Raw genomic sequence first — 27,615 nt, 5'->3', positions numbered from 1 at the left:
GGACCCTTGCTCTCCAATCAGTTCTATTCGAAGTTATACATGATACGAGACCTAAGCTATGCATGTCTTCCTCACATGTAGTGGCAATTAAAAAGGTTACTGTGATCTTAACAAGCAGAATTTTGCTTCATCAATTGAATTTACTCTGATTAATATCATAGTGTTCTGTTACTTTACCCATCTCGAGGACAAGATTCTTAACAGGTACTACTCTTAACAATCAGTAAGCAGACAGGAACCATTTTAATGCAGGAAATAGATATGCTTCGAGGAACAAGTCTCAAGTCCTGGTTCCAAAACCACGAGGATTTGGCCTTGCAGTTGCTGAATCTGCAAATTGCCTCCTAGACTCTGATTTCCTTTTCCTCCTTGCGGTACCAGGGGGTGCCTGTGTCAAAGAAAGAAGATAGTAAACATAAACATGGCTTTGTATGGTAAACCTCGTGACACATGAATGAAATTATCACAGATGCACAGACCTTCTCTTCAGTTTTAAGTGCCTCTTCAAGATTACTCAATGCAGGAATAGATCCTCCCTCCATAACTCCCATTAAATTCTTCATACGAACTCGCATTTGGAAAAGTTGGGCAACAAGTTGACTCACCTGAAACAGATACATATCTTAGTTTTTTGTCATACAACAATTACAAAGTTAGCCTCTACCATGTTCATCCTTCAAACATCAACCAGCAATTTTTGTGAAAGAATTAGGTGTCAACGTTTACAACTCAATGTACCTGCTGCTCTGTTTTCCCAGATTCTTGAGCAACTCGTTTTCTTCTTGCAGGGGACTCGGCCAACAGTTCAGGTTTTTCCCTTTCCTCTGCAAGATGGCAGGAGATGAGAAAAGCTCAATCATACAATATTCAACAGAATAAACACAGGATTAAGCATCTTTAATGAAATTTATAACTGTTCCAATCTGAATACCAATCTCATAGAAAAAAAAAACAAAAGCATTTGAGCTTCGGATTTGGTATCTCATGCCTAGACAAGGCATGATATTTGAATTTTAAATGTTATGAACACATTGCACTCCTGCACGGAGCCTTGTGCGGAATGGAATACCCAGAAGGGACACAGAGAAAGTTACCAGATTATCACATGACGAAGCCTGACCCCCAGACTGGACCAGTGACAGGAAGGAATAGCCGTCATGCCCAAGCCAGCTAAGATTTTTGAGTCTTTGTTGCCCAGGGAAACGGATTTTGTACGATTCCAGTGTTTTATTAAGCACTGATTTGACCCTCCATTAGTTTAGTTTGAGCTGTGAGAGCTCAGAGCTCTACGCTTGATGCTTTAATACACTGGAATAGTGACTAGTGAGGGAATTATTATTGTCGGCTCTTCTATTTCATCTCAAGGTATTCTCCCATTGGAACAGGGGTCCCCAACCCAAAATATTGATGGACTGGAGTACATAACAGGTGCCTTTTATTTGCTTTTTCCAATCCAACTGCAGGCAGGCCACTACCATTGTGGGAGCATTCTTGTTAGAGAATTTTGACTGTGTCTCTTATGTCATGAGTTCTAATCGTCAGGGTGAGGTTATGCCAACTTATATTTTTTTATAAATAACAATGATGAGAAGAAGCTCACCATAAGCTGTAGATTCAATGAAATCTCTGTAGCTGACTTTAAAACACTAGAGCGCTGGATGAAGCTTACTGAACATATGACTGAAATCAACAATCCAATAGTCTAGGCTGTTCAAATGAAAGGCAAGATTAGAGCTTAAAGCTCTGACGCTATTGAACTCAGGAATTTTTCTTCTTTTTGAGTAATTTAAATCAAGTAGCCTTTTAATTCAGTTAAGTTCTGGCGTTTCAACAATTTTTCATCTTGGAAGTCCTGAAACTTCTTGTAGAATTGCATTTGCAGGTCAAATCATTTTTCGTTTAGTGTTGCATTTAGGGGGTAAGAGTGTAAGACAACCAGATTTTCCTGAAATATTGTACCTTTGTTGGTGGAAATATTGTGACCTAGGGGAGTAAGAAGCAGTTGGTGGTTGCAAGATTTATAGCATAGGCAATCTATCAGAAACTGACATACCATAAGCAAAGTTTAGATATATATTTTGTGATATTATTCAGCTTTGTAAGGTGAGGATACATTTGAAGGTATGTTTATCATGACTGGGAACGAGGCAATGAGCTGGGTATGTTTATCATCCTATTGTATTTGGTCCCAACTCCCTAGTGTCATATATTGCTCTCTCAGGGACCATGCAATGAAGCTGCTTTGTTTACAAACATTTTCATTGAAACTTGACCGGCGTGGAACCAGAATGCTTACAGCAATGCTGACACAATCCCATAAGATAATACAGAAGGCAATGATGACCTAAGGGGACTCTTGGAGGGTAACCTACTCCACAAGTTACCTTAAGTCATTAGTAAACACTAAACAATGTACTCCACCTAAAGGACATAATTTAAGAATAAATACTCCTGAGCTTACAACTGTCCTCTCAAACAGTGTGGCTAGGATTTATTATTTGAGATTCGTATGTACTCCCTTCAATCTCAGAATGAAAGATCACTTTTAGAAATCTCACTGTTTAAGGTGAGGTAGTTATTAAATTAATTTTCCACTTATTGTAGTCAAAACATTTAATATTACCTTCCAATGAGTTAGAACTAGGATATGGGAATCAGTAATTTTGATGGAAACAGAAGGATAATGTGGGAATCTGAAGAACTCAAGGCATTAAATCTTACAATAGATTAAAAAAAAAATTGGGGCATAGAAGAACTCCAAAGGGTACAGTCGTGGAAGGAAGGAGGGACAAATACACATAAAAGTAGGCACAGCACCCACCAGATACTCCACCACCCAAGAAGCCAAAGCAATGTCACCCAAGAGTTCCAATTAGCTCCTAGTATGACTTTCAGATGCGGTGAGTTTTGGATTATTTAGTGAATAACTTGATTATCCACCCTCCTCCCCCACCCCCCAACAAAAAAAAAAAGTACGATGGGCTTCCCCAGTATAATCGATTTTGCAGCAACTCTTGTGCATAAGCTGCGGTTTGGCTCAGATACCTTGGCCCTTAACTATTGGCACAGTCCTGAGCATAAATAATAAGGGAAACTTTAATGCAGCCTAACTATACCCTGGCTTGAACTCATTCTGAACATGTATTACTTAAGAGACATGGGCCAGGCCTTTAAGATCAACAGAGGCCAGGCTACGACCTATGGCCTAAACACGTTTGGTCAAGCATGGACACCCTAGAAGGCATAGTTGTCAAGGTATCACCAAGGAATCCAGGCTCCCTTTGCTCAAAGGGTGCCTTGGTCGCCTAAGTGGTGCCTAGTCGCCTTACTGGTGTCACCTTGGTTCCCCCCCCCCCCAGGCGCCTTACTGGTGTTACCTTGGTCCCCCTCCCCTTCCACCGCCTTAGGTCGCCTAGCCGCCTTGAAAACTATGCTAGAAGGTACCAAACCCAACATGTATATTTATAGAATAAAGAACTTCTAACAGAGCAGAGAGAAGAAACAGACCTGGAGTCATTGCTTCAATCATTGCTTCCATTATCTTTGAGCTCTTTTCTGCTTCCCGAATTTGTGCAGGAGTTACCTGTCTCAGATGTAGCCAGCGGAGATTTAATTCTAGGGTCTGTTTCTCAATCTACTAAAAGCAACTGAACAAGTTTGAAAGTATGCAAGTTATTAACCTCCTAAACGTCTTGATATCATTATTAAGTAAATAAAATAGCCTCTAGACTAATTATTTGTTATATTATTTCTGTATCTCCACGGACAAAATAAGGGGAAGACAAACATTAAATAAGAGGAAATAAATAAATAAAATAAAGAAAATAAAGAAGATCGAGTATGATACCTTCCCCATTCCTGGGATCATTCCAATAACTCGAGTCATTGAACCCATTCGTGCAACAGCACGAGTCTGCTTTAGGAAGTCATTAAAGTCAAATTTTGCACTCATTATCTTCTTCTGCAGTTCCTCCGCATCCTCTTGGCGCATCTATTTATGCATTCAAATCATAAACATCTACTGATACTGATCTTCATTGAGGATAAAATTTAACTGGTTCATACTCACAACTTCTTGTGCCTTCTCAACAAATGAAAGAACATCCCCCATTCCTAAGATTCGTCCAGCCATACGATCTGGGTAGAAAGGTTCAAGGTCTTCCATACGCTCTCCTCGGCCCACAAGTTTGATCGGCTTCCCTGAAACCTGCAATGATCCAAATATCCAAGTATTAGTTGCTGAATAGAAATATAATGATAAAATAATTTCATTATTGATATGCATTTTTAATAAGGTTACCTTGTAAACAGAAATCTGAAATAATGACAGCAGAAAACCAACTCATGAAACAGGACTGACTAGTCCAACTAAGACGGCCAATTTGAACCAAGAAAGTGTTATGAATGTCTTGATAGTAAAATATTAAAACTGAGCTCAACTAATGGAAGATTGTCTTGCTTTTTCCTTTGAAGATACTTATGCATTGCACCACTTTCTCCCTCTACCTTTGAATTTTAGATGACGAGGGGTTATCCAAGCAGGTCAGTAACTGGAGTAGATTACAAAACTCATGCTTGACAAATAGCTAGCATGTGTATTAACTTAGCTAGTTGCAAAACTATTTCCATTATCCCTCTTTATAACATCATTTCAAAATAGGGAAAAGGAAAGATGCATGGTCAAGTGGCCCCTGCGCCCAGACATAGGATCGTGTGAATTTACCGCTCCGCCCCCAGTGCATTTGAACTAAGATGCTAAGGTCCGGAAACTTGAAAGACGTATGGAGAAAACAGCACAAGACAAAGTAGATCAACTTGATCAATATGAAGAACATCATTTATGCATCAAGTTAACAGACTTGAAGAACATTTGTATGATCATCTAATTCATGAAGGAAGATTTGTGGAGAAAAACAACATAAGAACGAAAAAGCAAACCTCTCTAACACTTAAAGCAGCTCCACCTCTAGAATCTCCATCTAGCTTTGTCAATATGGCCCCAGTGATTCCAATCTCAAGATTGAATGTCGTGACCAAAGCTGAAACAAAAATCCCACAAGAAGATTAGGAGGAGAGGAACTCTTGCCTACTTCAGTCATATCCATATTGATGCAGGGGCATAATGTGCTGAACAGTTCACAGAAACATACAACAAAACAATGCAGGACCTATGAATGTGGGCTTTTAATTGGGCCTTTTCTAGGGCTAGTTTTAGGCCTGGCCTGGAATTAGGCTTCCGTAAGGGTTTTGATATGAGCCACACATGCCAGGTCTATACTTCAGCCTTACTATTGGGTTCCCTAAGCTCATTGCTGCACACACAGCAAATACATCTGACATCTAACTGGTCTATATAGCCTTGCTACATTGGCTAGGTTCAAAGATCAATCCATCACATAGATTCACAAAAGGTTAGGAATATTTTTCCTTCTCAAATAGGTTTTTTTTTTCAGTGCTACGATGACTTGGCATGGGATTTGCTGGTTTAATGTCCTCATACTTGGATTTGGAATTACTTTCTAGCACTTTTTGGCCAGCAACAGATAACTCTCCAAAGCGTTAGGTATTTTATGTAACTTGACTAGCAAAGTTTGGGCAAAAAAGCATGATGTGTACGGCATTGCTGTTTTCTTATCTGGTGGACCAGGTGGGGAACATAATGTATTTTGAAGGCAATTGAAAATCTAGAGTAGATTTTGAGGAAGTTTATTAATCTGATGATACTTGGGGTATCCCTCCATCTGAGTTTAGAGGGCTGAAAAGATCTAAATCTATTTGCTAATTGAAATTCTATAATTCTAGAGAAAGGAAGTTGATATCTTTCTTCTTCACCTCCTTTGAATTTTGATACTCGTATGTTTTGGCATATTGGAGCTCGTAGCAATGCCCTCACAAGTCGGGGTACTGGACAACCAGCATTTCAGAAGTTTATAAATAGCGCTGTGATCAGAAAATCATGATTGAGTTATTTTTATGAACGAAAATTCCTTTTCTGGTGGAGTTATTCCCGCCATGCTGCACCCTAGAATTTTTAGGTAAATATGTTAATTTTTTTTCTCTGAAGAATATTGTTCTCATAACCTCCTAAATCTTTTTCTGCTCTCTCTTGGTACAGTTCAGTTTGTTTTTGAAAAGTGTTGTAATCATGGTTAAATCTCTGATATCATAGATTGCAACTGCTACTCCAAAAGCTAATATCTAGCACAAAGCTTATATACTAAGTACACGCTGAAAGACAAAAGGATGTGTAAGATGCGGGGGTAAGGCTGCGTATATTATGATTTATGACCCTCCCCAGACCCCACAGTGACGGGAGCCTCGTACATTGGGTACGCCCTTTTACATACTGAAAAACAAAAGGATTTATTTTGACCAAAGAACTAGGTTTCTAAAAATGAAAACTATGTAAGAAGTAATATATTTTACCACATGAACATAAATCCCCCCCCCTTTAGCAATATGGCAGGATGATGGAGCCAATGCAGAGTCCGTACTGCCTTTATGATCTCTGCAGACTGGTAATAGCTACAGTGCCCCAGACATGTGAATGAACCTTATATCTTGCAAAGAGTGTAAAGTTTAAATGTTGGTTTTTCCCCATGGAGGAGGTCTTTTGCAATGTAGGGAGAAACTAGATAGAAACATGCAAATTAGAGGGTGATGAGGACCTGGCAAACACGTAAACTCTTACAAAAATATCTTTGTAATACCATAGAAAACCACATGAATAAAGTCATGGATGTGCAAACAGATGTGCGACTACATACATTCAGACAAGTGGACCAAGGACCTTGGTTATTGTGAAACTTAACCAATGACCCTTTTTTTTTCCGGGATGAGTAACAAAAGTGTATTATGCTTTGCCAGAAAAGGGACAAGAAGGATCTACAAGCTATACATCTATATATGCACACACCGAACAAGAGTAGGGGGCCATCTCAGATAGGACAAACAAAAACTATACCCTTATATCATACAATTGGAAATGGATACATGTAATCGTTAATTACTCCTTTGGGTATGTGTCTGCCAAAGAATTTGCTGATCTTGATCTCCAAGAAAATGAAATGTTCCCTTGGGATATCAATGATCTAGCCTTCCCTATCAAATGAACCAGCCTCCATGGAACCCGTACATCTTAGGACAGCCACTTTATCACGAAAAGCTATCCCCCCTCCACCACTAAATGTGTCCATGGCTGTGAGTTGAAAATTAAAAGCCCTTGAATCAGAGATTTAATTTCTACCCCATTGGAATCTGATCTTCCAATGAGACCTGAAAAGAAAATTAGAATATTGCCCATGTGATCTCTACAAACTCAACCGATCCCAGCTGGGCCTGGATTCCCCCAAGGCCCCAACCACTTCCATCAAAGTTTAGCTTGACTGAAGAACTAGATAAAGCAATCCATTCATAAACAATCAGTTCTTAACGTCTTAGACCTCACCATATTTCCCCATTCCCTGGTTATATAATCAAATGGAACTCCCTTGAAGCTTTCTTGGCTGGTGGTACAGTGAGCTGACCGTTTCATGATACCACACACACTCAAACTAGTGATCTCATGTTCTCCTTAAAAATCCGATTGTTTCTTTCCAGCCATATGGACCATAGGATATGCATGATTGTATATCTCCATAGTCCCTTGCCACTCACACTGAAATGGGTAGGGTTCCAAAAACCAAGCTAAGTCAAGGATGATGTCTAGAGGAGAAGTCGAGCATACTTCAACTAATCCCAAGAAGCAATGCCACACTTCCTTTACAGAGTTGCCATGAATAAACAAGTGACTTCCCGACTCCACAACCTTAACCAAGGAATTCATTACAAACATCTTGGGTGCATGCATGATACTCCAGGCACAGATTATTAACATAAAATTTGTGGTTCACCTCAAACAGGTGATATGAGTAACCACCAAACAATATTCAGTTCTTCCTTTTTATCCCATATTTCAGTCAATGATTACAACAATTCCTCCACTAATGTCTCATGTATATAAACCAGAGAAACAGTAATAGCTCATATGCATAATAGATCTTTACCCACCTTAAAAACAGTTATTTGCACCTACCACCTTGAAGTGGTATTTGTTTTCACTTACCAAGAGGTAACCTGAGATGGATTTCTGTGCTTAATTCCCAAACAGTTAGTTTGTCATTCTAAATCCTCAGATGATATAGCAAGAAAACAACTGGAGGGCCGGTGAGGAAAGAGGGAGAAATCTGAGATGGGACCTCAGAGTTGCAGAGAGAGAGAGAATCATATAACCACACACTCACATCGAGCATCTAATCAACTTTCAATTTTCCTCTTTAGAGGGTGGACCTTGGTGCAACTGTAAGGTTGATCCATTGCAACCTAGTGGTCATGGATTCGAGTCTCGAAACAGCCTCTCTGCAAAGCAGGGGTAAGTAAGGCTGTGTACATTATGACCCTCCCCAGACCCTGCAATGGCGGGAGCCTCGTGCACTGGCTATGCCCCTTTTTTTCTCTTTCATTGGGTACATGCATATATATAAAGAGGAAAACAAAAACTCCTAACTAGAATCTAAAACTGAAACTAACTTGCAACCAAACTCTATCTCTCCATCTCCTACATAACTCATTCAAAACAAAACATGATAAAACAAAAGACATAAAAACTAACTAAACTACTACCAGCGCTTATTAGACCAAATACCCGGGTTGGCCGGTTCCATCTGGGTTTGGCATACTGGTCCAACCTGTCAAGTGCTACTGCATCAACGACATCCAACATAGAGGTATGATACTAACTTTCACATTTCTTTGCCATATAAACATGTAGGAATACCATATGTAAGGTAAAGAATTAGGTTTAAATGGTAAGCTAATGAACAGAATTAAGAATGTCAAAGAATACTAAATTAATAATAATCAACTTTCATTTGAGAAGGCACTTAAAAAAGTCCCCAACAATATAAATCAGGATCTCAGGATAAAAACATATAACCCAGAAGAGTAATCCAAGCCTAATTTCTGAACTAACATCCGTGACAGTTTTTTCTTATCTCAGAAATTGTTTCATTCTGACAGTACATGGTTTTCATGTTCCCTTAATTTTTAGTACTAATAAATCCTAAACAATACACATTTGCACATCTTCGATACAGTTAAATAGACATGTCATCAATTCAAGGCACGAAGCTTTTCTGAGTTGCTCATGCCAATCCTACAAAATGTGTCTCAACATCTACATGACCACTAATTCCTGTCAAAAACCAGCACACAAGCAGAAGGATTGGACAAATGCTATGTAAGTTCTACAAATTACCATGTTCTATCATGATGAAGTGTTCACTTTTAGCTTCAAAACCACAGAATGATAAACAGAACTGTTGAAATTCTTAGGTTCTGAACTAAAATAAGATAAACTCAGAAGGCCAACAACTGACAGATTTTCTCAGAGTGGTAGTCCAGAAAAGATTTTTAACAGCCTTTGGGTTTATTGACATAAGATACATGCATAAGAAAAAGCAAAATAAAGCTTTGTTTATTCATCAGTCTTGGCAGAATCCTCTTCGATATACTTTTGACCAACCCAAGGGAAAGGAATAATGGATAGACCATGGTCTAGTATTGTAAGACATTAGAAGTAATTCTACACTATATGGGGTAAAATGCATATAGTAAATACCTGCAGCTTCTTGGCCAGTCATTGCATCCACCACAAGCAAAACTTCTGTAGGATTCAGTGCCCGCTTCACTTCCTTCAATTCGTCCATCATTGCTTTATCTATCTAATAGTATCTTGCATTCAAGATACATTTTCTCATCAGCAAATGCCAAGTTTCCAACACATTCTACAGAAGCACCAATATCACAAGTGCTGGTCATATAACCTGAAGTCTTCCAGCAGTATCCACTATGACCACGTCTATGTTCTTCATTTTGGCATCCTCTAGACCTTGCCTAGCTATTTCTGAAGGTTTTACCTCAGTTCCTGCCGTATAAACCGGCACATCCACCTGTCACAAGCTGATAACTCAATATGGAAATGAATTTAACCATTCTCAGATCAAAGTGATAAAAAAAAGAATTGGAAAGAAAGCAACCAATAAGCCTGAAAAGAATTATCTGAATAATCACCTAATGAATCCAAAGTGCATAAGGCTCAGTTGCTTATCTATTTAGTGAAATAGGCCATATAAAAAAAATCCACTTTAAAATATTTATTTCCTTCTATTTACTGTTCAAAAGTTGGGTATGATTTTTGGGAGCTATTTCAATTTCTGAGACTGTAGGCCTGTAGGGTATGATTTTGCCCCTAATTTGAGAGAAATTGAAATCGATTTGCATAGAAATCTTCGAATAGCTGAGGAGTTATTTCAATTTCAGAGGCTGAAATCACTTCAGTATATTTCACGCTCAAGTGTTAATAACCATGTGCTCAAAGCATGGCAAATTTTTTATTTTATTAAGATCTCAAAAAATCCTTATTTCTCTGCTTTCTTTCTCTTGTTTTGGGTTGGAGGACAAACGGCAAAGACGAACAGAACCTAGTTCCTTGAACCACCACCACCACCCGGCCAACGCTTCCCTCCCGCAATCCCACATCCCCGCCTCTCCTCCAATGTGAGCCACCTCCCCACCCCTTTGCAACCCCCGATGAGAAATTCAATGGCGTTTTGTAGGGTCGTGCATGGCAGTCAATTCCCGCTGACCCTTGATTGAAAGATTTTCTACTTTTAGAATTTGGAGACACTAAAGAGTAAAAAAGACACAAAGATTCAAGCCTAGTAGAGTGTGAGGGCCTTTTCCTCCTCTCCATCATTCAAATATGAAGCCAGTGTTCCCGGAATGCTGTAGTACATTTTAGTCCTTTTCTATCACTAACCATTTCACCAGAGTTGAAGAGATTTTATTTATGTTAAATTCATTGATTTCCATCCAGTAAATGGTACAAAGCTCCAAAGTGTTCATAGTGATTCCCACAGAATTTAGACTTTAGAGAGATAGAGAGAGACGTGTATGAGAAGGAGATGGTGGTGGCAGCCAGAAAAATGGCGCTGATAGGGTCATCATGGAGGTTGCCAACATGGAAGGAGAGAGAGAACAACAAGAGGAGGGAGAGGAGGAGGGCCATCGCTGCCAAGATTTATGCTGGACTCAGGGCATAGGGCAACTACAAGCTTCCCAAGCATTGGAAGAACAAGGTATGTGTCGAAGCTGGTTGGGTCGTTGAGGTAGATGGCATTACTTATCACAAGGTTTCCCTCCCTTCCTTCTTCCCTTCCTTTTGTTCTACGATGAAAGAAAAAGACTATAAAGAGAGAATCTATTCTCAAAAGTGGACTACCAATTTGATTTCTTTTTTTGAAATTATTTTCAATTGATTCAACCAAACAATTTCAATTTCTTGACCAAAAACCTATGTATTGACTTATTTCAAGAAATCAACGATAAATTGAAATAGAAATTATACCAAAGAAGGCCTTAGTTCTTACACAAAAAATGTTTATTTAGATCAGGGGTAACTAATTCCCATTACTTTCTGTAGATATTAGAAAACTAACATGAATTGTCCTTTTCTTTCTTTCTTTCTTCTTTCTTCTTAGTGCAAGGGTAGAAGAGTGGACCATGGTGCAACGGTAAGGCTGCTCCATTGTGACAAAGTGGTCACAGGTTCAAGTCTCTGGAAACAGCCTCTCCGCGAAGTGGGGGTATGGCTTGTACATTATGACCCTCCCCGGACCCTGCAGTGGCAGGAGCCTCGTGTACTGGGTACTCCCTTTCTTCCTTCTTCTTAGTCTACTCTTTTTTGGGGGGTGGGGGTGGTTGAAATTAAGGGACTGCAAAAGCTTAATCTTATCATAAATTCAGGAGTACAAACCTACACAGTACTGCAGTTCTCGTTGATTAATATTTTTCCTTATTCTTTCTTTACTTTGGATTAGGCACCATAGCAAATTGTACGAAAATGGAAATATAATTTGAAATAAGAAACCAAAATTTGATACTTCAAAAGATGAATTGCTTTGTAAAGAGGAACCATAAAGCTCCATCTGAAAGGTGAAAATTCTATGAAATTTTATGCTTACCTGTTCACCCAAAATAACAAGTTGATCAATTGCAGCAGGCCTGTACACATCGGCAGCAACAAGCATACAACTCTTTCCCTGAAATTGGTGTTGTATCTAATAGTGTCAGTAAGGTTAAGACTTTAACCTTCTTAAGCGACACTAGAGAAGCACAAACACACAATCTGCTGGGTTGTGGATGGGACCTGTTTCTTGAGATATAAAGCAAGCTTTGCACAAACAGTTGTCTTTCCAACACCTTGCAGACCTGCCAATAATATCACTGTGGGGCCAGATTTTGCAAAAGCCAGTTCAGAGACCTCTCCACCCATCAATTTCACAAGTTCATCATGTACAATCTGCACAATATAAAGAAATAGATGGATCAACCATAATTTCAGAGAAGCACACATGCAGTCCATGAGAGAAACACTAAAGAATCATTAAGTCCAAAATTCAACTCAAGAGTCGAGACTGAACCCCCCCCCCCCCCCCACACACACACACACACCAAAAAAAAAAACTCATGGTGGGATTAATATGGAATAAAAACCTAACCTTATCATAACAAGGACATCAGCATAATGAGTAAGTCAAACTCAAGCATCAGTTAGTAACCATTAATGCTTGTAAGGAAGCTTGGAAATAAAATCATTTGATTAATTTCCTCGGTTAAGTTCGACATTGATTCTATATGAACACCAAAATGGTTTTCACAAATATCATCCAGAAGTAGAGTCAATAAATTGCATACCTTGACTAATTGCTGATCTGGTCTCACTCCTCGAATGAGTCCAACGCCAACAGCTTGCTCACTCACAGCTTGGACAAACCTTCTCACAACAGGCAGGCTTACCTGTGCACCAAATAACAGAATTGTGCTGATTTTCTTTTTATCCTTTTCCTCTTCAACTTTTCTTTTTTTTCTTTTTTTTCTTTTTTTTTTTTTTTTTTTTGGGGGGGGGCGGGAGGGGGGCGGGGGTTTCTCTTGTACAAGTAGGAATGTGATTTCCAATGAATGAAGTAAAATCCAAGGGTACATACTTACGTCTGCTTCTAAAAGAGCTCTCCTTATTTCTCGCATAGGTTCCACAATGTTTTCCTTGGTCAGAACCTCTGAAAGATAATAAATTCATAGAAGACCAGTTTGTTAATGCGAATAACAACACTAGATCACCCTAATGAGAAAGAAAACAGTGACAAGGAACATAATATTGCAAACAGAAGAAGACAAGCATAACAGCAAGATTGCAAGGTACATTTGAATTATCTCTTGTACTGGTCTTCACATGCTTCTACTGTTTCAAAGACCATACACCAGTAACACAACTGCAGAGAGGATTAATGGATCTTCCCTGGTGTCATGTTCTAGAGGAGCAATATTTCTCTCAGATCTTGTAGCTGTGATTATGGTAAATACTGATATTGTTGAGGATATTGAGACACAGGTAGAGGAAAGAGGAGACAGATTGACTCTTCAAGTATTACAAGCTACATTAAGAAAACTCTCATAAAAGTTATAGTTCTCTAGGTGTTAGGAAAAGAAGCAGAAAAGCTAACCTTCTCCTTTGAGTTTGTTCCAAGCTGCTTCTAGGCCGCTAGTCAGCTGCCCAAACATTTCCGCTCTTACAACACTACGCATTTCTCTTCGAACAGTAAGACTCTTGGAATTAACAAAAGCCCATATCTCTCTCTGAGGTAAACAAAAAGAAATGGAAGCTTAGAGAGAGAGAAGGGGGAATCCGTACAGATTCAAAACGCCATGAGTTTGAAAATTCAAGAACTTAACTAGGCCTGAAGCCAACCAATTATGCTTACCGTGAATAGGTTCCTGGATGAGAGCTCCCTGGAGATGCTCGAAACGGACCATGTAGAGCTCAACTTAGTTGAATCTCTGGAGCTTCTCGGATCGCAGAAGCTACGGTTTGCTGAGAGTGAAAGATGAGCGGGAGAAAAATGGCGGGAAGACACGGCCGAGAAAGGAACAGCTTCCATTGCGCAGAGATTGAGAAGGTAGTAGTAAGCTCTCCTCAATCCTCACTATCGAGGCTCCTGCTGTGGAAAGAAAAGATCTTCAGGTCATGGATGTGTCTGCGGTTTATCTTTGGGGAAACCGAATCGCAATCCGTTGTTTTATCCGTTAACTTATCTTGTTATTATATGCTTGGCGAGTACCGTCACCGCGTTACTGCTTCCGGCTCAACACTACCGTTTTAACTCCCAGTCCCATCAGTACTTTGTCTTGTAAAAAGATAATAGTGCGGTGAGCGTGGATCGAACACGCGACCTTCAGATCTTCAGTCTGACGCTCTCCCAACTGAGCTATCCCCGCTTGATAAATAAGATGTATACAATATGTTTAATCACCATGAATAAATGTGCTAATTAGCTAATTAGTTCATCTAATAAAGTAACGTAATCTTGAGAATTTCTTAGAATTTAGACTTGATTGTATTCAAGTATGATTCCTACATGTAAGCATACCCTTTGTTTGTAGAGAATGGGTATGTGCAGGTGAACATTAAGGGTGTCAATTTGGGACCAGAATCGGGAACCGTCCCAATACCATCCCGCTAAAACCCGGTACCGGACCGTCCCATTAGTAAATGGGACGGTACTGGTATCTGATTTTGGTACCGAATGATAAATGGGACGGGATTCCCAACGGTACCAATACCGAAATACCAATTAGGTACCGAATGGTACCGAAACTACTAGTACTATTTAAAAAGAAAAGTATATAAGATCTTTTAAATAAAATAAAATAAAAAAAAAAAAAAAGAAGAAAGGGTATAAGAATTACGATTCATTAGGGTTTCACTAATTGCCTTTTAAATACGAAGAGGAACAACAAGTCAACAGCCGTAGCTTGAAGTCTCTCCTCACAGAACCTACTAAAGTGCTACTCCCTCCTCTCTCGACCAACTACATCTACCAGGTTCTTCCTTTTTGCACTTCGTACTTCGTGTCTTCGTATCATACTACCATGTGACATGTGTGATAAATAAAGTTTTGTTTGGGAAAATCAAAGAGGAAACACATCGGGATTCTTCCATTTTGTAGGACTTCTCTAGATTTAAAAAAATGAGAAGATTATTACATATGATCTTAGGGAGTTCGAAGAAGTAAAACTATGATTTCATAATTTAAGTTGTTTTATAAAAAACATTAAACAACTTAGATTTCATGATAGTGAAAAAATTCCACAACACTAATAAACCCGCATTGTTAGAAACAATTAAACTTCTTCTCCCTTTTTCTATAGTGCCTAGAACCGTTTAAGAACCGGTACCATCCCGTCCCGCTAGTAATCGGGACTGGGATCTAGGTTTGGTCCCGTTAACTAAATGGGACGGTACTGGGATTGACACTTTTAGTACCAATACTAGTACCGTCTCGTCCCAAATACCGGGAACCGTCCCAATTGACACCCTTAGTGAACATACATGCGAGAGGTAATCACTAGTCCATTTTGTTTCCATTAATACCCCTCATCCCCTTATAAATGGCAAAAATGGGATAGGTGGTTACCTCTCCCACGTATGTGCAGGTGCATGTACGTGCAGAGGAATTGGACTCTTGTCTGTATACCTAAACTCATTCAAATATCTTTTAAGAAAGAAGTTTTACCGGTCTGTTGACAAAATAACTGACAGTATGTTCTAGAACAATAGATCACGAAAATCTAATATTTCTCACTCCCCGCCCCCGCCCCCGCCCCTATTTGACAAATAATGAGCTTAAAGAAACTAATTATAAGGCTTTATGAACATTGTCTTCATCACACTCATACTTCTTTGCCACAAAATAGACTTGGATGGGTACACATGAGTCCATATGATAGAAAAATCTACACCCATCTAACTGATAGTTTGGCTCTCCTCCAGCCACAGCGGGAGCTAGAAGATCCAGCCCAACAAAACAAGGGTATTTTTGGTCATTTCATAAGTGGGACCCAAGTGGGCCCCTATGAAATGTCCATATCCCCCCCCCCCCCTTTTATTTTTGGGTGTTTTTGCTGGGCAGGACGCCAAGGCTGGAGGAGAGCCAGATCCTCTAACTGAAAATTGAACCATAAACAAGAATAGGTTGTAATTTAAAAAAAATTAGAGTTTCATTAAATTGCATGAATATTATTTCACCATATGATGGGTATCATCCATAGTGATACTTTTATCATATACCAAAATGCCACTGGAAAAGAAAACATACAGAAAATTTTTAAATGAAGTGCTTTTACTTTTAAGTATTTTTTGAAAAATATTTTTCTGTTAAAACAAATTGAGCCAAGTAGCTGGTGGTAAATTTGCAAAGGATGTAGGCGTGGTTTGAGCTAGGCCATGGACATTTCAGTGCAGCCTAAACTTTTGTCCTCAAAAATACTAGCAAGACCAGCCCATTTTGTTGAAATCTTATGACCATCATCGGGGATGGAAAAAAGGGCATCGGTGGGCCCAGCTTAGTGTGGGGACCTTTTGATGGATTGAAGGAGCAAGACTGAATCGGTTTATTGATTCAGTTCCGATTTGTTTCAAGATATCATAAATATAAGGGAAAGAATTGGTTCAAGATATAATAAATATAAGAGGAAGAGAAGGCGCATGTGGTGCACTGCTCTGCATCCGGACATAGGGGTGCATGAAAGACCACTGTGTCCTTGAAAAATTCTGCCTTTTCATGGGGGCACGGCAGTCATTCAGCATGCCGCTGTGAATGGACACAGGGGCAACACAACACGAATAATTATCGCCTCCAATTCACGGGCACCTCCAATTCCTTTAATAGGGGGGAGTGGATCCCACCTTGAGCAGCGGACAGGTAGGATGGTCATTTCCGCCCCCATGTGAGGAATTGGAAGGGATAACGATTCGCGCAACACACACTCAGTTAGCATTATTTCACCCTAAATATAAACTGAAACCTAATTGCTTATCAATCGGTTCTAAATTTTCAAGCCAAAACCAATTAGTAATCGGTTTGCTCAATTGGTTCCTAGTTGGTTTCCCCTTTATAGCTTCTTCCCACCAAACTTGCAAAACAATTCCATGGCATTTCTTCTCCCACACATATGCAGAGGCATCAGAGCTGGAAAATCTGCAAATTCCGACATTGAAAGAGTGTGGATGTCCAAATTTGACAGCAACTACAATGGTGATAGAGATACAAGAGAACAAGGAAGAAAGAGAAAAAACAAGAGATAGAAAGAGAGAGGGTCAACTCTCTATCTCTCTCATCTCGATCACTTCAAGTAATAGTTTCAAACATTGACGCATTATTTTCATTGACATTTTCAACCAAGTACCTCCACTGTTCCTACATAAACACCATATATTGAGAATTCAATGTACATTTAGTTCTCATCAGTAAGCAAGAACCCAGGATACAACAGTAGATGTGAGTATGAGAACAGATAAGCGCATCAGCCTTTGTGGGTGCCTTCTTCAGTTTTCTGATAAACATCAGAAAAGAATAATAGTCAGAAAGTGAGAAGACAAAGAATGCATCACATTACATTTAAAAAAAAAAAGAGGAATAAAATTAAAGTGAGCCAATATCAAAGTTATCTGTTCCAAAAGAATGATGTACAGAATTCTTGTAACAATGCAATGTAGCTCATTCCACCTGACAGTCTCCATCTTGTGGCAAAATAAAACGCAACCAACAGTATTTAATGGGTAAGAAACTAGCTAATAACTCTAGCTATTACCAATAGGTTACATAAGAAATTACATGTTTTTGATCAAATTACCAGATACAAACTTGTTTGGCTCAAATGTAATTAGTGCTCTATGAATGGTGAAGATATTTCGAAATTCAGGTCTCAGAAGCTCATGTTTTTTGGCTTACATTATGTTGCAGTCCAAACCCAATCTAGATTGTCTGGGTTCTTATGGATTAAATTTGGGTCATCTTCCATGTTGGACCCTGATTGTTGCTACTTTCACTCTATGACAATGGAAACATGTGTTAGAATTTTAGTTCTAATAAAACTCTATATAGACATAATTAAATCCCTAAACCAGGCTAATTAGGGTTTTGGTCTAATAAAGTGGGGTCATTAAGTTATATTAGAAGTCTAATGTGGACTGGCTTAGTGTGGGCCAGATAGATTCTTATTGGGACTGTGATGAGTCAGACCCTATAGGGATTACTATATAAGGAGAGCTAGGTCCCCCCTCTACCCATCACAACTTATTATTCTCAATTACTATTGAGGAGTGCATTCTTGAAAGAGAGGGAGATATTCAGTGTTCGTCGTCCCTGCGCATTCGGTATTCTCATCAGGCCAGTTACTTTGGGAATAGAGGGGAAGCACCTAGATCTTTGTTCTTTATTTTCCGCTGCAATCATCATCACTATGGATGCGAAACAAGGTCACTGGTTCTATCCCTATTTTCTATTATTTATTTGATTGTGTTCTTGAACGCCCTATGGAGATCCTGGCTTTTGGGATTTTGTCCCTATTCGGATCGATTTATTCTAACATGTGGTATCAAAGACTCCATAGATCCGTTCTTGAACCTATATGGATTCAAAATAATAGAACATAATAAGGGAATCGAAAATTTTTCGATTCGAATCAAGGTTTTTAGGGTTTTTTCCAGCTTTCCAAAAACCCGTCATGACATGGCATTCTCGATTTTTTAGCCGGCGAAAACAGAATCTGATCACATGGGAGCGTAGAACTCGAAAAATCAGAATTTTCGGTGGGTGGATCACCACCGGCGGCTGCCGGACGTGCTCCCACGCGCCGACGGTAGCCGCGGGTGATCTTCACTCGCCGGCAGAAGTTTAAAAAAAAAAAAAAAAGAATCTGGGTTTTGCTATCGTGCGCCTGATGCTATTTATAGGCGATGCTAACGTGCGCCTCTCGGGTCGGGTCGACCCGGGTTCTGATCTGAAAACCCGACCCGCTAACCCGGTTGCTGACTCGTTTTGGGTTGACCCGAACCCGGTTGGACCGGGTCTGGACCGGTTCACTCAAACCGGGCTGAACCAAATTGAATTGGTTTGACTTTTTGGACCGGTTTGACCAGTACAGTCAACCGGATTTGGACCTGAACTTTGACCGGGCTTTCTGGGGGCTACGGGACTCTGTTTGGGGTCCCGTTTTTTGCGTTGGCTCTATTTTTCTGTGCTCTACACAGTGGTGCCCTCTGTTTTGATCAGATATGAATATTTTTGGTATTCTTTTGATGCATGCCCTTTATGTAATTTATCGATTCGTTCTATTGGGAACCGAACCAATTTCTGAATTGCTGGAATACCTACCTTGATGAACAGTATTATTATTATTTTTGTGTTAATTTTAAGACATTTAAAGCCCCTTGTCATAAAGTATAAAATAACACAATTTGTTTAAGGATGTAAGTAATTTTGGAATATCCCAAGAGAGGGTTCCATGGGTTCGACAGGATGCAGCCGCCAAAGCGACCTTCCTTGTTGGATTTGTGAAACATCGGTCTCATACAGTTGTGGGGTGTCCTTCAACTCTAATGTGTGATCATACACCCAAAGGTGGTGGTCATGTATTGGTACTTGAAGGGGTACATATACAGTATGCATGTGAATAGGTTGACCCTAGAATTCTGCACACCCAAAGGTGGTGGATTTTGAAAGTTGAGCTGTATTCCCATGGCCACTGGTATGTAGGGATTTTTACAATTGCATATTGAGAATTCAGCCTAAAGGTGTTTTCACAATGATGTGTGTAAAATTCTCATTAGCTTATAAAGTTTTCAAACTGTACTTGCATCATTTTAATTATTATACTGTTCATTGTTTAAATTTTAAGTCACCTTCTCTGTCAATAATAACATGGTTACTATTGAGCTCCTCACTGGGTCAAACTTTAAGAAGTGGAAAGAGGACATTATGTTTGCTATGGAAATGGCGGATGTGCACACGTCCCTTGTTATGGATACACCAATGGAACTAATCACGATAAGTGCGAGGATGAAAAGTCTGTGCATCTTGCATGGCAAAAGAGTAATCGACTCGATATCTTGTCCATAAAGAGGTCGATACTAGGAACACCTAAAAAGTGGTGCCTTGAGAAATGTCTCGCTAGGGAATTGCTAGATGCAATTTCCAAGAGATACAAAGTTTCATCGAATCTTGAGATTGGGACACTTCTGCAAGGGTTATTTAATATGGAGTATGATGGTTCGGGGGTGTTAGGGATTACATTATTAGGATGGTTGATTACCAAACTAAACTCAAGGCCTTAGACATTCCTCTTCCAGATGCCCTAATTGTCCATCAAGCCTTAAATACCCTACCTTCTGAATTTGGCATCATAAAAACCAACTACATTTCCCAAGATGGAATCTGGAGCATTAATGACCTAATTTCTAGGGTTGTGTCCGAGGAAGAGAAACGAAGAAAGAGAAAAGCCTACTTTGCTTACTTCCAAAGCCCGTAAGAGTAAAAAGTCTAAAAACCATACTCATAAGTCTCGCATAAACAATCCGATCGGACTAACAATTTGGGACCCAAGAAAGACTCTTTGAAGAAAGAGAGTGATCATGCTTCTTTTGCAAGAAGAAGGGTCATATGAAGAAGGATGCGACAAAATACAAGGCTTGGTTACTCGAGCCCAGCGACCATCGTAATGATTCTTTGGCTTTTGTTTGTGAATCCAATCTATCAGAAGCCCCATCCAGTTCTTGGTGGCTAGATAGCGGTGCAACTAACCATGTTGCTTTTACCATACAGGGGTTCATAAACCGGAGGAGGCCAAACAAGGATGAATCAAGGCTGGTCGTAGGAAATGATGGACATTCTGAAGTAGAGTTCGTGGGAGATGTCATTTTATTATTAGATTCTGGTTTTAAATTTACTTTAAAGAACACTTTTTATGTACCGTCCTTTAGGCGGAATTTAATTTCGGTTTCAGTTTTGGACATTAGTGGTTTTTATTTTGAAATAAAGAATACTATGGTTAATTTATTTTTTAATTCAACTAAAGTTGGTTCCTGCTTTATGTCCAACGGATTGTACAGATTGTGTTTGTCTCCCACTGATATCTACGTCTCCTGTAATGTTGAAAGTGTTGTTTCTAAAAGACCCTTACCTAAAGAACGGTCTTTCACATTGTGGCATAAGAGGCTAGGTCATATTTCTAAGGCAAGAGTGGAAAGGCTAATAAAGTCTAACATCCTGCCTACTCTCGAAAGTGATCTAGAAACTTGTGTAGACTGTTGTAAGGGAAAGATGACCAAAATAAAGAAGAAAACTGCAGTCCGTAGTTCTGACCTGTTAGAGGTCATTCACACTGACATCAGTGGTCCCTATTCAGCCACATTGTGTAAAAAAATTTATTTCATCACTTTTACAGACGACTATTCCCGATATGGATACCTGTACTTAATTAAAGAAAAGTCTGAATCTCTTAACAAGTTCAAGATTTTTAGGACTGAAGTTGAGACACAGTTAGGGAAAGTTATTAAAATTGTTAGATCTGATCGTGGGGGTGAGTATTATGGCAGACATGGCGATGCTGGACAGCTTAAGGGCTCGTTTGCCAAATACCTTGAGGACTCTGGAATAGTTAGTCAGTTTACTATGCCAGAAGTCCTCGAACAAAATGGGGTCGCCGAAAGGCGAACTGCATCCCTTATGGACATGGTGAGGAGTATGGTTAGTAGGACAAATTTACCTAAGTTCTTATGGGGTGAAGCCTTGAAAACTGCTCTTTACATCCTTAACCGTGAACCTACTAAAGCCGCTCCTCTTACACCTTTTGAGTTGTGGACCGGCCGTAAACCCGATTTAAACCATCTTAGAGTTTGGGGGTGCCTAGAAGTGAAGTTGTATAATCCGACTTTAAACAAGTTGGATCCCAAGACTACTCGTTGCTACTTTGTCAGCTACCCAGATCATTCGAAGGGATATAAATTTTATAATCCCTGCGGAGGCACTAGGATTGTGGAGTCACAGACAGCGAAGTTTCTGGAATTTGATGACTGTTCTCAGACTGTTCAAGATAGTCACATGGTTGGTACATCGGTACCTATTCTTCTACCTATTCAGACTGATGTGGGGCATACTGTGCCATTGGTTACACCTGCTGGAGTTCAGGAGCCTGATATTGATACCATCCCCGACATTCATGTAGCACCTGATGAGATTCCTCTTATTCAGGATGCGGTTGAGGATCCTATCGTTGATACAGTTCCAGTTGAGATTCCTCATATTCAGGTTGAGGCAGTAGTGGCACCATTACGGAGATCCACCAGGGAGAGAAGGTCAGCTATATCACCTATCTATGAGGTCTATTTGGGAGAACATGACTATGACATTGGTTGTGTGGTCGATCCAGTTACTTATTCAGGCGTTGTTTCTAGTCCTCAATCAGATTTGTGGATAGATGCGATGAGAGATGAAATGCAATCGATGAAACATAATGATGTTTGGGAGCTTGTTGATTTACCTAAAGGTTGTAAGCCCATTGGTTGCAAATGGGTGTATAAAACCAAAAGAGATTCCAAAGGAAAAATTGAGAGGTTTAAAGCCGGTGGTAGCGAGGATTCACTCGAGAGAGGGAGTAGACTACAATGGGACCTTTTCTCCGGTCTCCTCGAAGGATTCCTTCAGGTGATCATGGCATTGGTAGCTCATTTTGATATGGAGTCGCATCGGATGGATGTTAAAACCGCCTTTCTCAATGGCAATCTTGATGAGGAAGTATATATGATTCACTGAGGGTTTTGCGTGGATGATTCGAGATCATCTTGTGTGTAGACTCAGAAGTCTATCTACGGTCTCAAACAAGCTTCAGCGGTGGTATCGAAATTTGCAGGTGTTGTGACTTCGTTTGGTTTTATGGAAAACAAAGTGGATCGAGTGTATATATCACAAGGTCGGTGGGAGCAAATTGTTTTCTCATTCTCGTATGTGGATGACATCCTGCTTGCAAGCAGTGACCTAGGGATGTTGCATAATACAAAGCAACTTTTATCTAGGGAATTTGACATGAAGGACCTTGGTGAGGCCTCTTTTGTTCTTGGGATTGAGATCCATAGGGATCGTTCTCGCCGTTTATTAAGTCTTTCTCGGAGGGCTTATGTTGATCGTGTTCGGAGAGGTTCGGTATCTTGGATTGCAAACACGGAATGTTCCTATTCTCGAGGGTGACAAACGAGTTCGACATAGTGCCAAAAATAAAGTGAGAGGGATGAAATGAAGAAGGTGCCTTATGCTAGCGCACTTGGTAGTATCATGTATGCTCAGTGCATGCGGCCGGATATTGCTTTTGTGACGAGACTTCTTGGCGGTATCGGTCAGATCCTGGTCTTGGTCACGGGTTGCTACCAAGAAAGTATTGAGGTACTTGAAGGGGACAAGAGATTATATGCTGACTTACAGACACGTTCCTGAACTCAAGCTAGTGGGGTATACAGACTCGACTTTGTTGGTCGTGAGGATGACAGGAAATCCACATCGGGTTATGTTTTCTTGATGGCGGGAGGGGCGATATCATGGAAGAGTAAAAGCGAGCATTGTGACCACTTCGACTATGCGGCGAGTTTGTAGCATGCTATGGGGCTGCTACTCAGGCTATTTGGCTCAGAAATCTCATAAAGGAGTTGACTATTGTAGATTTTGTGGATAGACCCATCCAGATATACTGTGATAACAGCTCTGTTGTGTTGGTTATAAACAACAATAAAGGACTTAGAGGGTCTAAACACATGGAGGTCAAGTATTTGACCATAAAGGAGAGAATAAAGGAAGGTGACATTACAGTGGAGCATATTAGTACAGATGATATGGTTGTAGATCCCCTAACCAAAGGTCTTCGCCCTTGTGTTTTTGAGAGACATGTCATGGGCATGGGCTTAGTTGCATCATGGGATGTGGTTGGTTAGTGGGAGTTTGTTTTATTTTGCTTCATTGTAATTTAAAGTTTCTTTTCATCTGTATTTTTACCTTATGGTAAACTTTGATTTATATATATATCAGGTGTCATTGCATGCGTTTCTTTTAAACACATGAGTGTTTTATTTATTGACATGATGTATATATTTCGATTTTAAAGTCTTAAGGAATGTGTTAACCTTAAGCAAGGTAGGGCATTAAGTTGTTAGCCTAAAGGTATGTCTTGTAACACATAAAGTATAACTCGAGTTATTTCGATGAGACATACAGATTCGTTAGAATCACAAAGTTTATTTCTCTAGTGAGCCTGTGCCACTTAAAGAAGAGAAATTTTGGACTGATAAACGAATAATACATAAGGAATCACTACGTGAGTATTATCTCGTTACCACACTACCACATTGTATCCATGTTAGTAGAGTTGAGGGCTCTCGTGACCATGGAAGGCTCTGTGTCGCTTGATCATAGATGCAGTTACCGCCATGATTCGATGTCTAAAACTCTATGGGATAAGATTGACTTTCTAATATGACCTCTAGACCAATTTATTTTAAAAATTGTGCACATAAAGTTTTCTTAAAGAGTCGTTAGCCTGTGATTTGTTTTGGTCAAAACTGTTTTTAAATCCTTTTAAAAATAAGGAATTTAATGTAAGTCCAAGTGGGAGAATGTTAGAATTTTAGTTCTAATAAAACTCTATATGGACATAATTAAATCCCTAAACCAGGCTAATTAGGGTTTTGGTCTAATAAAGTGGGGTCATTAAGTTATATTAGAAGTCTAATGTGGACTGGCTTAGTGTGGGCCAGATAGATTCTTATTGGGACTGTGATGAGTCAGACCCTATAGGGATTACTATATAAGGAGAGCTAGGGTCCCCCCTCTACCCATCACAACTTATTATTCTCAATTACTATTGAGGAGTGCATTCTTGAAAGAGAGGGAGATATTCAGTGTTCGTCGTCCCTGCGCATTCGGTATTCTCATCAGGCCAGTTACTTTGGGAATAGAGGGGAAGCACCTAGATCTTTGTTCTTTATTTTCCGCTGCAATCATCATCACTATGGATGCGAAACAAGGTCAGTGGTTCTATCCCTATTTTCTATTATTTATTTGATTGTGTTCTTGAACGCCCTATGGAGATCCTGGCTTTTGGGATTTTGTCCCTATTCGGATCGATTTATTCTAACAACATGTAGCACAGCAGCACAGTTCCAATCAGTTATTGTATTCTGAATGAATGAGTGAACCTAAAGAATCAGCATGGGCAAGATTAGCCCAGACAGGCAAATGGATCATCCTATAACCTATTTCTCCAGATCATTATTGTGGCTACCAAAAGCATTGCTAGCAAGAGAAACCACATTCCCCCCTTAATGTATATAACTGTGATGTTTGATTCGAGCCTGAAATGGATAGCAGATGACTCGAGAACATATATTGGAGGACCATGATCTACATCTGATGATATCATTATAGGTTACTACAGACACATTCTAGGAAGCAGGAATCTGAAATCAGGAATACTTGCAGTTCTCCACAACCTTAACCGGTTAACCCCAGGTAAACAATGATGTCTGCATAAGGTTTGGGCCCTGATGCCATCCAGGAAAAGACTGTATCATCTAGCATTTGAACCAGAGGACAAACATTTAATAAAAGACAAAAGAAAAGAATCAGGCTATAAGCAGATAAATGTATTAATCCCTTAATGATTCATATGAAGGGAACCGACTCTTTTGACTACAAGTTCTAAACAAGCTTTACCCATTCAAGTTTAAGTCACATACAGTATCTCTGTTAGCTCTCTTTGTTGAATAAAACATGATGAAATTGAATGAGAAGAGAGATCAGAATTGGGCTCTCATGCCTACATTTCAGGAAATTGATCAGGTTTTATCATCTACAACAGCTGATTGGGGCACACTGAGGACCATTCAGAATCAAATATAATTTATGAACAATAACACTCAATGCATACAGTTGATAGTACATGGAGCTAGACTACTGTAGTAGTGAAAACACAATTTGTCATCGTTCCACAGTATAAATTCACAAGATCCATATGGGAGGTCAATCGGAGGAAAATGAAGTGGATCAGATATCCTAGCGCTCTATGATACAGAGTCTCCACAGTTATTCGATTCTGTGGGTTTTAGCTCCCGTATATCATTCTGGCTTCTGCTATGTTTGAGGTTTTATCTTTGTTAGACAAACATCACACGCTAGTCGTTAATTTAAGAAGACAATGAAACTAGTTTCATCGATTAAGCACTAACATTATGAGGTTTGTCTGAATAATAATAAAATGATTCTGCTCTGACGAAGACCGATCAATTCAACCCAAAAAAAAAAGAAGGAAGAATTATCAATCCAATAGTGGTAGTAAGGGCAAAAAACATACACACCATAACGAATTCAAACAATACGCACGGTTTATACCTTCTCCGATTTCTCCTTGTCTGAAGCTGCTTTTTCTTTCTCCGCCTTGAGCTTCATTTTCTCCTTCTTCTCCCTCTCCATTTTCTTTAAGCAAATGAATAAAATTCGCCAAATGAAGATCAGAACTCAAACAATGAGAGGGAATTAACAGAATGATTGGAAAGTGATTGAAATCGACTGTATCGAAGACCGAAATGAAGGCACATAGAAGAACTGAAGGAATAATGGCGAATTACCTGTATGTAGACGTTCTCAGCTGCTCTTTCTTCCTCGCTCAAGACCCTACCCTTGCCATCACTGAAGTAACGAGGAACCTTGCGAACTCCTTCCATCATACGATTCAAAGAAACACGCTTCACGACAGATCTCATCGCCATTGCTGGGGCTTTTAAGCTTAGTGTTAACCTTTCTTGCAAGAAAGACCGCCAAGTTGAAGTCAAAGAACCCTTAAAAACTGTCGGTATATGTTAGAGAAGGTGGCCCCCCTAAACGAGTTTTTCAGTTTTATATACGGCGGCTGAAACTGGAAGAAGGTTCGAGTAGTCCGCAAGATATCCAGTGGTGCTGGTTCTAGAAGACAATGAAGTCGATCGTTATCCGTCCGGATAAGATTGCAGAGTGGGAATAAAGGAACAGGGAATATGTTAGTGCTCGATATAGAGGATTTGTCTGTCATATCGATACCAAATTACAAAATGGGAAAAAGTTCCCATGTCGTCAGTGTATCATCCTCTTCTCACATAGTTTTGGATTCGCCTCCTCTCCTTGGAGGGCATCGCCCAATGAGTACCCTCGATGAGGCATTCGATGGTTGGGTTGAATCGTCTACATCCTGGCGTATGCCCAATCAGTCATTGGGATGTGTGCGATATAGCTCAGTCATTGGATGCCTCATTGGGCACTCATTGGGCGATGCCCCCCAAGGAGAAGAGTCCAATCCATAGTTTTAACAGTGTTTGGTTGTATAAGCCTTGCACCAGCGTGGGGTCAATGAGAATGCACACAAGAGCATCTGCCTAAATGAATATTTTGATTTAATTGGGGGTTGGATGGTAATTTTGTGTGCTCTTGTGTTTGTGTCTAAACACAAGAAGACTGGATAGTGTTCTTTTTTCCTTTTTTTTTTTCAATTTTTTTTTTATAAAAAAAAAGAGAAATTTTTTTTGGGAAATAGAGCTGTCGACATTGTCTCCATATAATACAAACTATTGTTTATTTGTTGAGGCAAAATGAATCAAAAAATTAGTGA

The 27,615-nt window shown here is 39.6% G+C and overlaps 2 protein-coding genes and 1 non-coding gene across 3 annotated transcripts; all 3 read right to left on the bottom strand.

Annotated features, from left to right (window-relative positions):
• Positions 1–126: 126 nt before the first annotated feature.
• On the bottom strand, positions 127–14,077 carry LOC122669223 (signal recognition particle 54 kDa protein, chloroplastic). Its single transcript, XM_043865927.1, has 15 exons — positions 13,860–14,077; positions 13,602–13,734; positions 13,090–13,157; positions 12,796–12,897; positions 12,248–12,400; positions 12,063–12,140; positions 9,864–9,989; positions 9,659–9,761; positions 4,939–5,039; positions 4,070–4,207; positions 3,848–3,991; positions 3,508–3,583; positions 739–824; positions 480–605; positions 127–388 (listed from the first exon to the last, which is right to left on the bottom strand). The coding sequence occupies exons 1-15, from the start codon at positions 14,034–14,036 to the stop codon at positions 281–283; spliced, it is 1,719 nt and encodes a 572-aa protein (XP_043721862.1). The 5' UTR covers positions 14,037–14,077; the 3' UTR covers positions 127–280.
• A 223-nt stretch (positions 14,078–14,300) lies between these two features.
• On the bottom strand, positions 14,301–14,373 carry TRNAF-GAA. Its single transcript has one exon. It is a non-coding gene; the product is annotated as a tRNA-Phe (tRNA).
• A 3,031-nt stretch (positions 14,374–17,404) lies between these two features.
• LOC122642175 (uncharacterized protein At2g27730, mitochondrial-like) lies at positions 17,405–26,809 on the bottom strand. Its single transcript, XM_043835607.1, has 3 exons — positions 26,603–26,809; positions 26,367–26,450; positions 17,405–17,490 (listed from the first exon to the last, which is right to left on the bottom strand). Exons 1-3 carry the CDS (start codon positions 26,741–26,743, stop codon positions 17,461–17,463), a joined length of 255 nt encoding a protein of 84 aa, XP_043691542.1. The 5' UTR covers positions 26,744–26,809; the 3' UTR covers positions 17,405–17,460.
• Positions 26,810–27,615: the final 806 nt, after the last annotated feature.

The sequence above is a fragment of the Telopea speciosissima genome, chromosome 1 (genome assembly GCF_018873765.1).
Source record: "Telopea speciosissima isolate NSW1024214 ecotype Mountain lineage chromosome 1, Tspe_v1, whole genome shotgun sequence".
NCBI lineage: Eukaryota > Viridiplantae > Streptophyta > Magnoliopsida > Proteales > Proteaceae > Telopea > Telopea speciosissima.
This window is presented reverse-complemented; position numbering and strand designations above follow the sequence as displayed.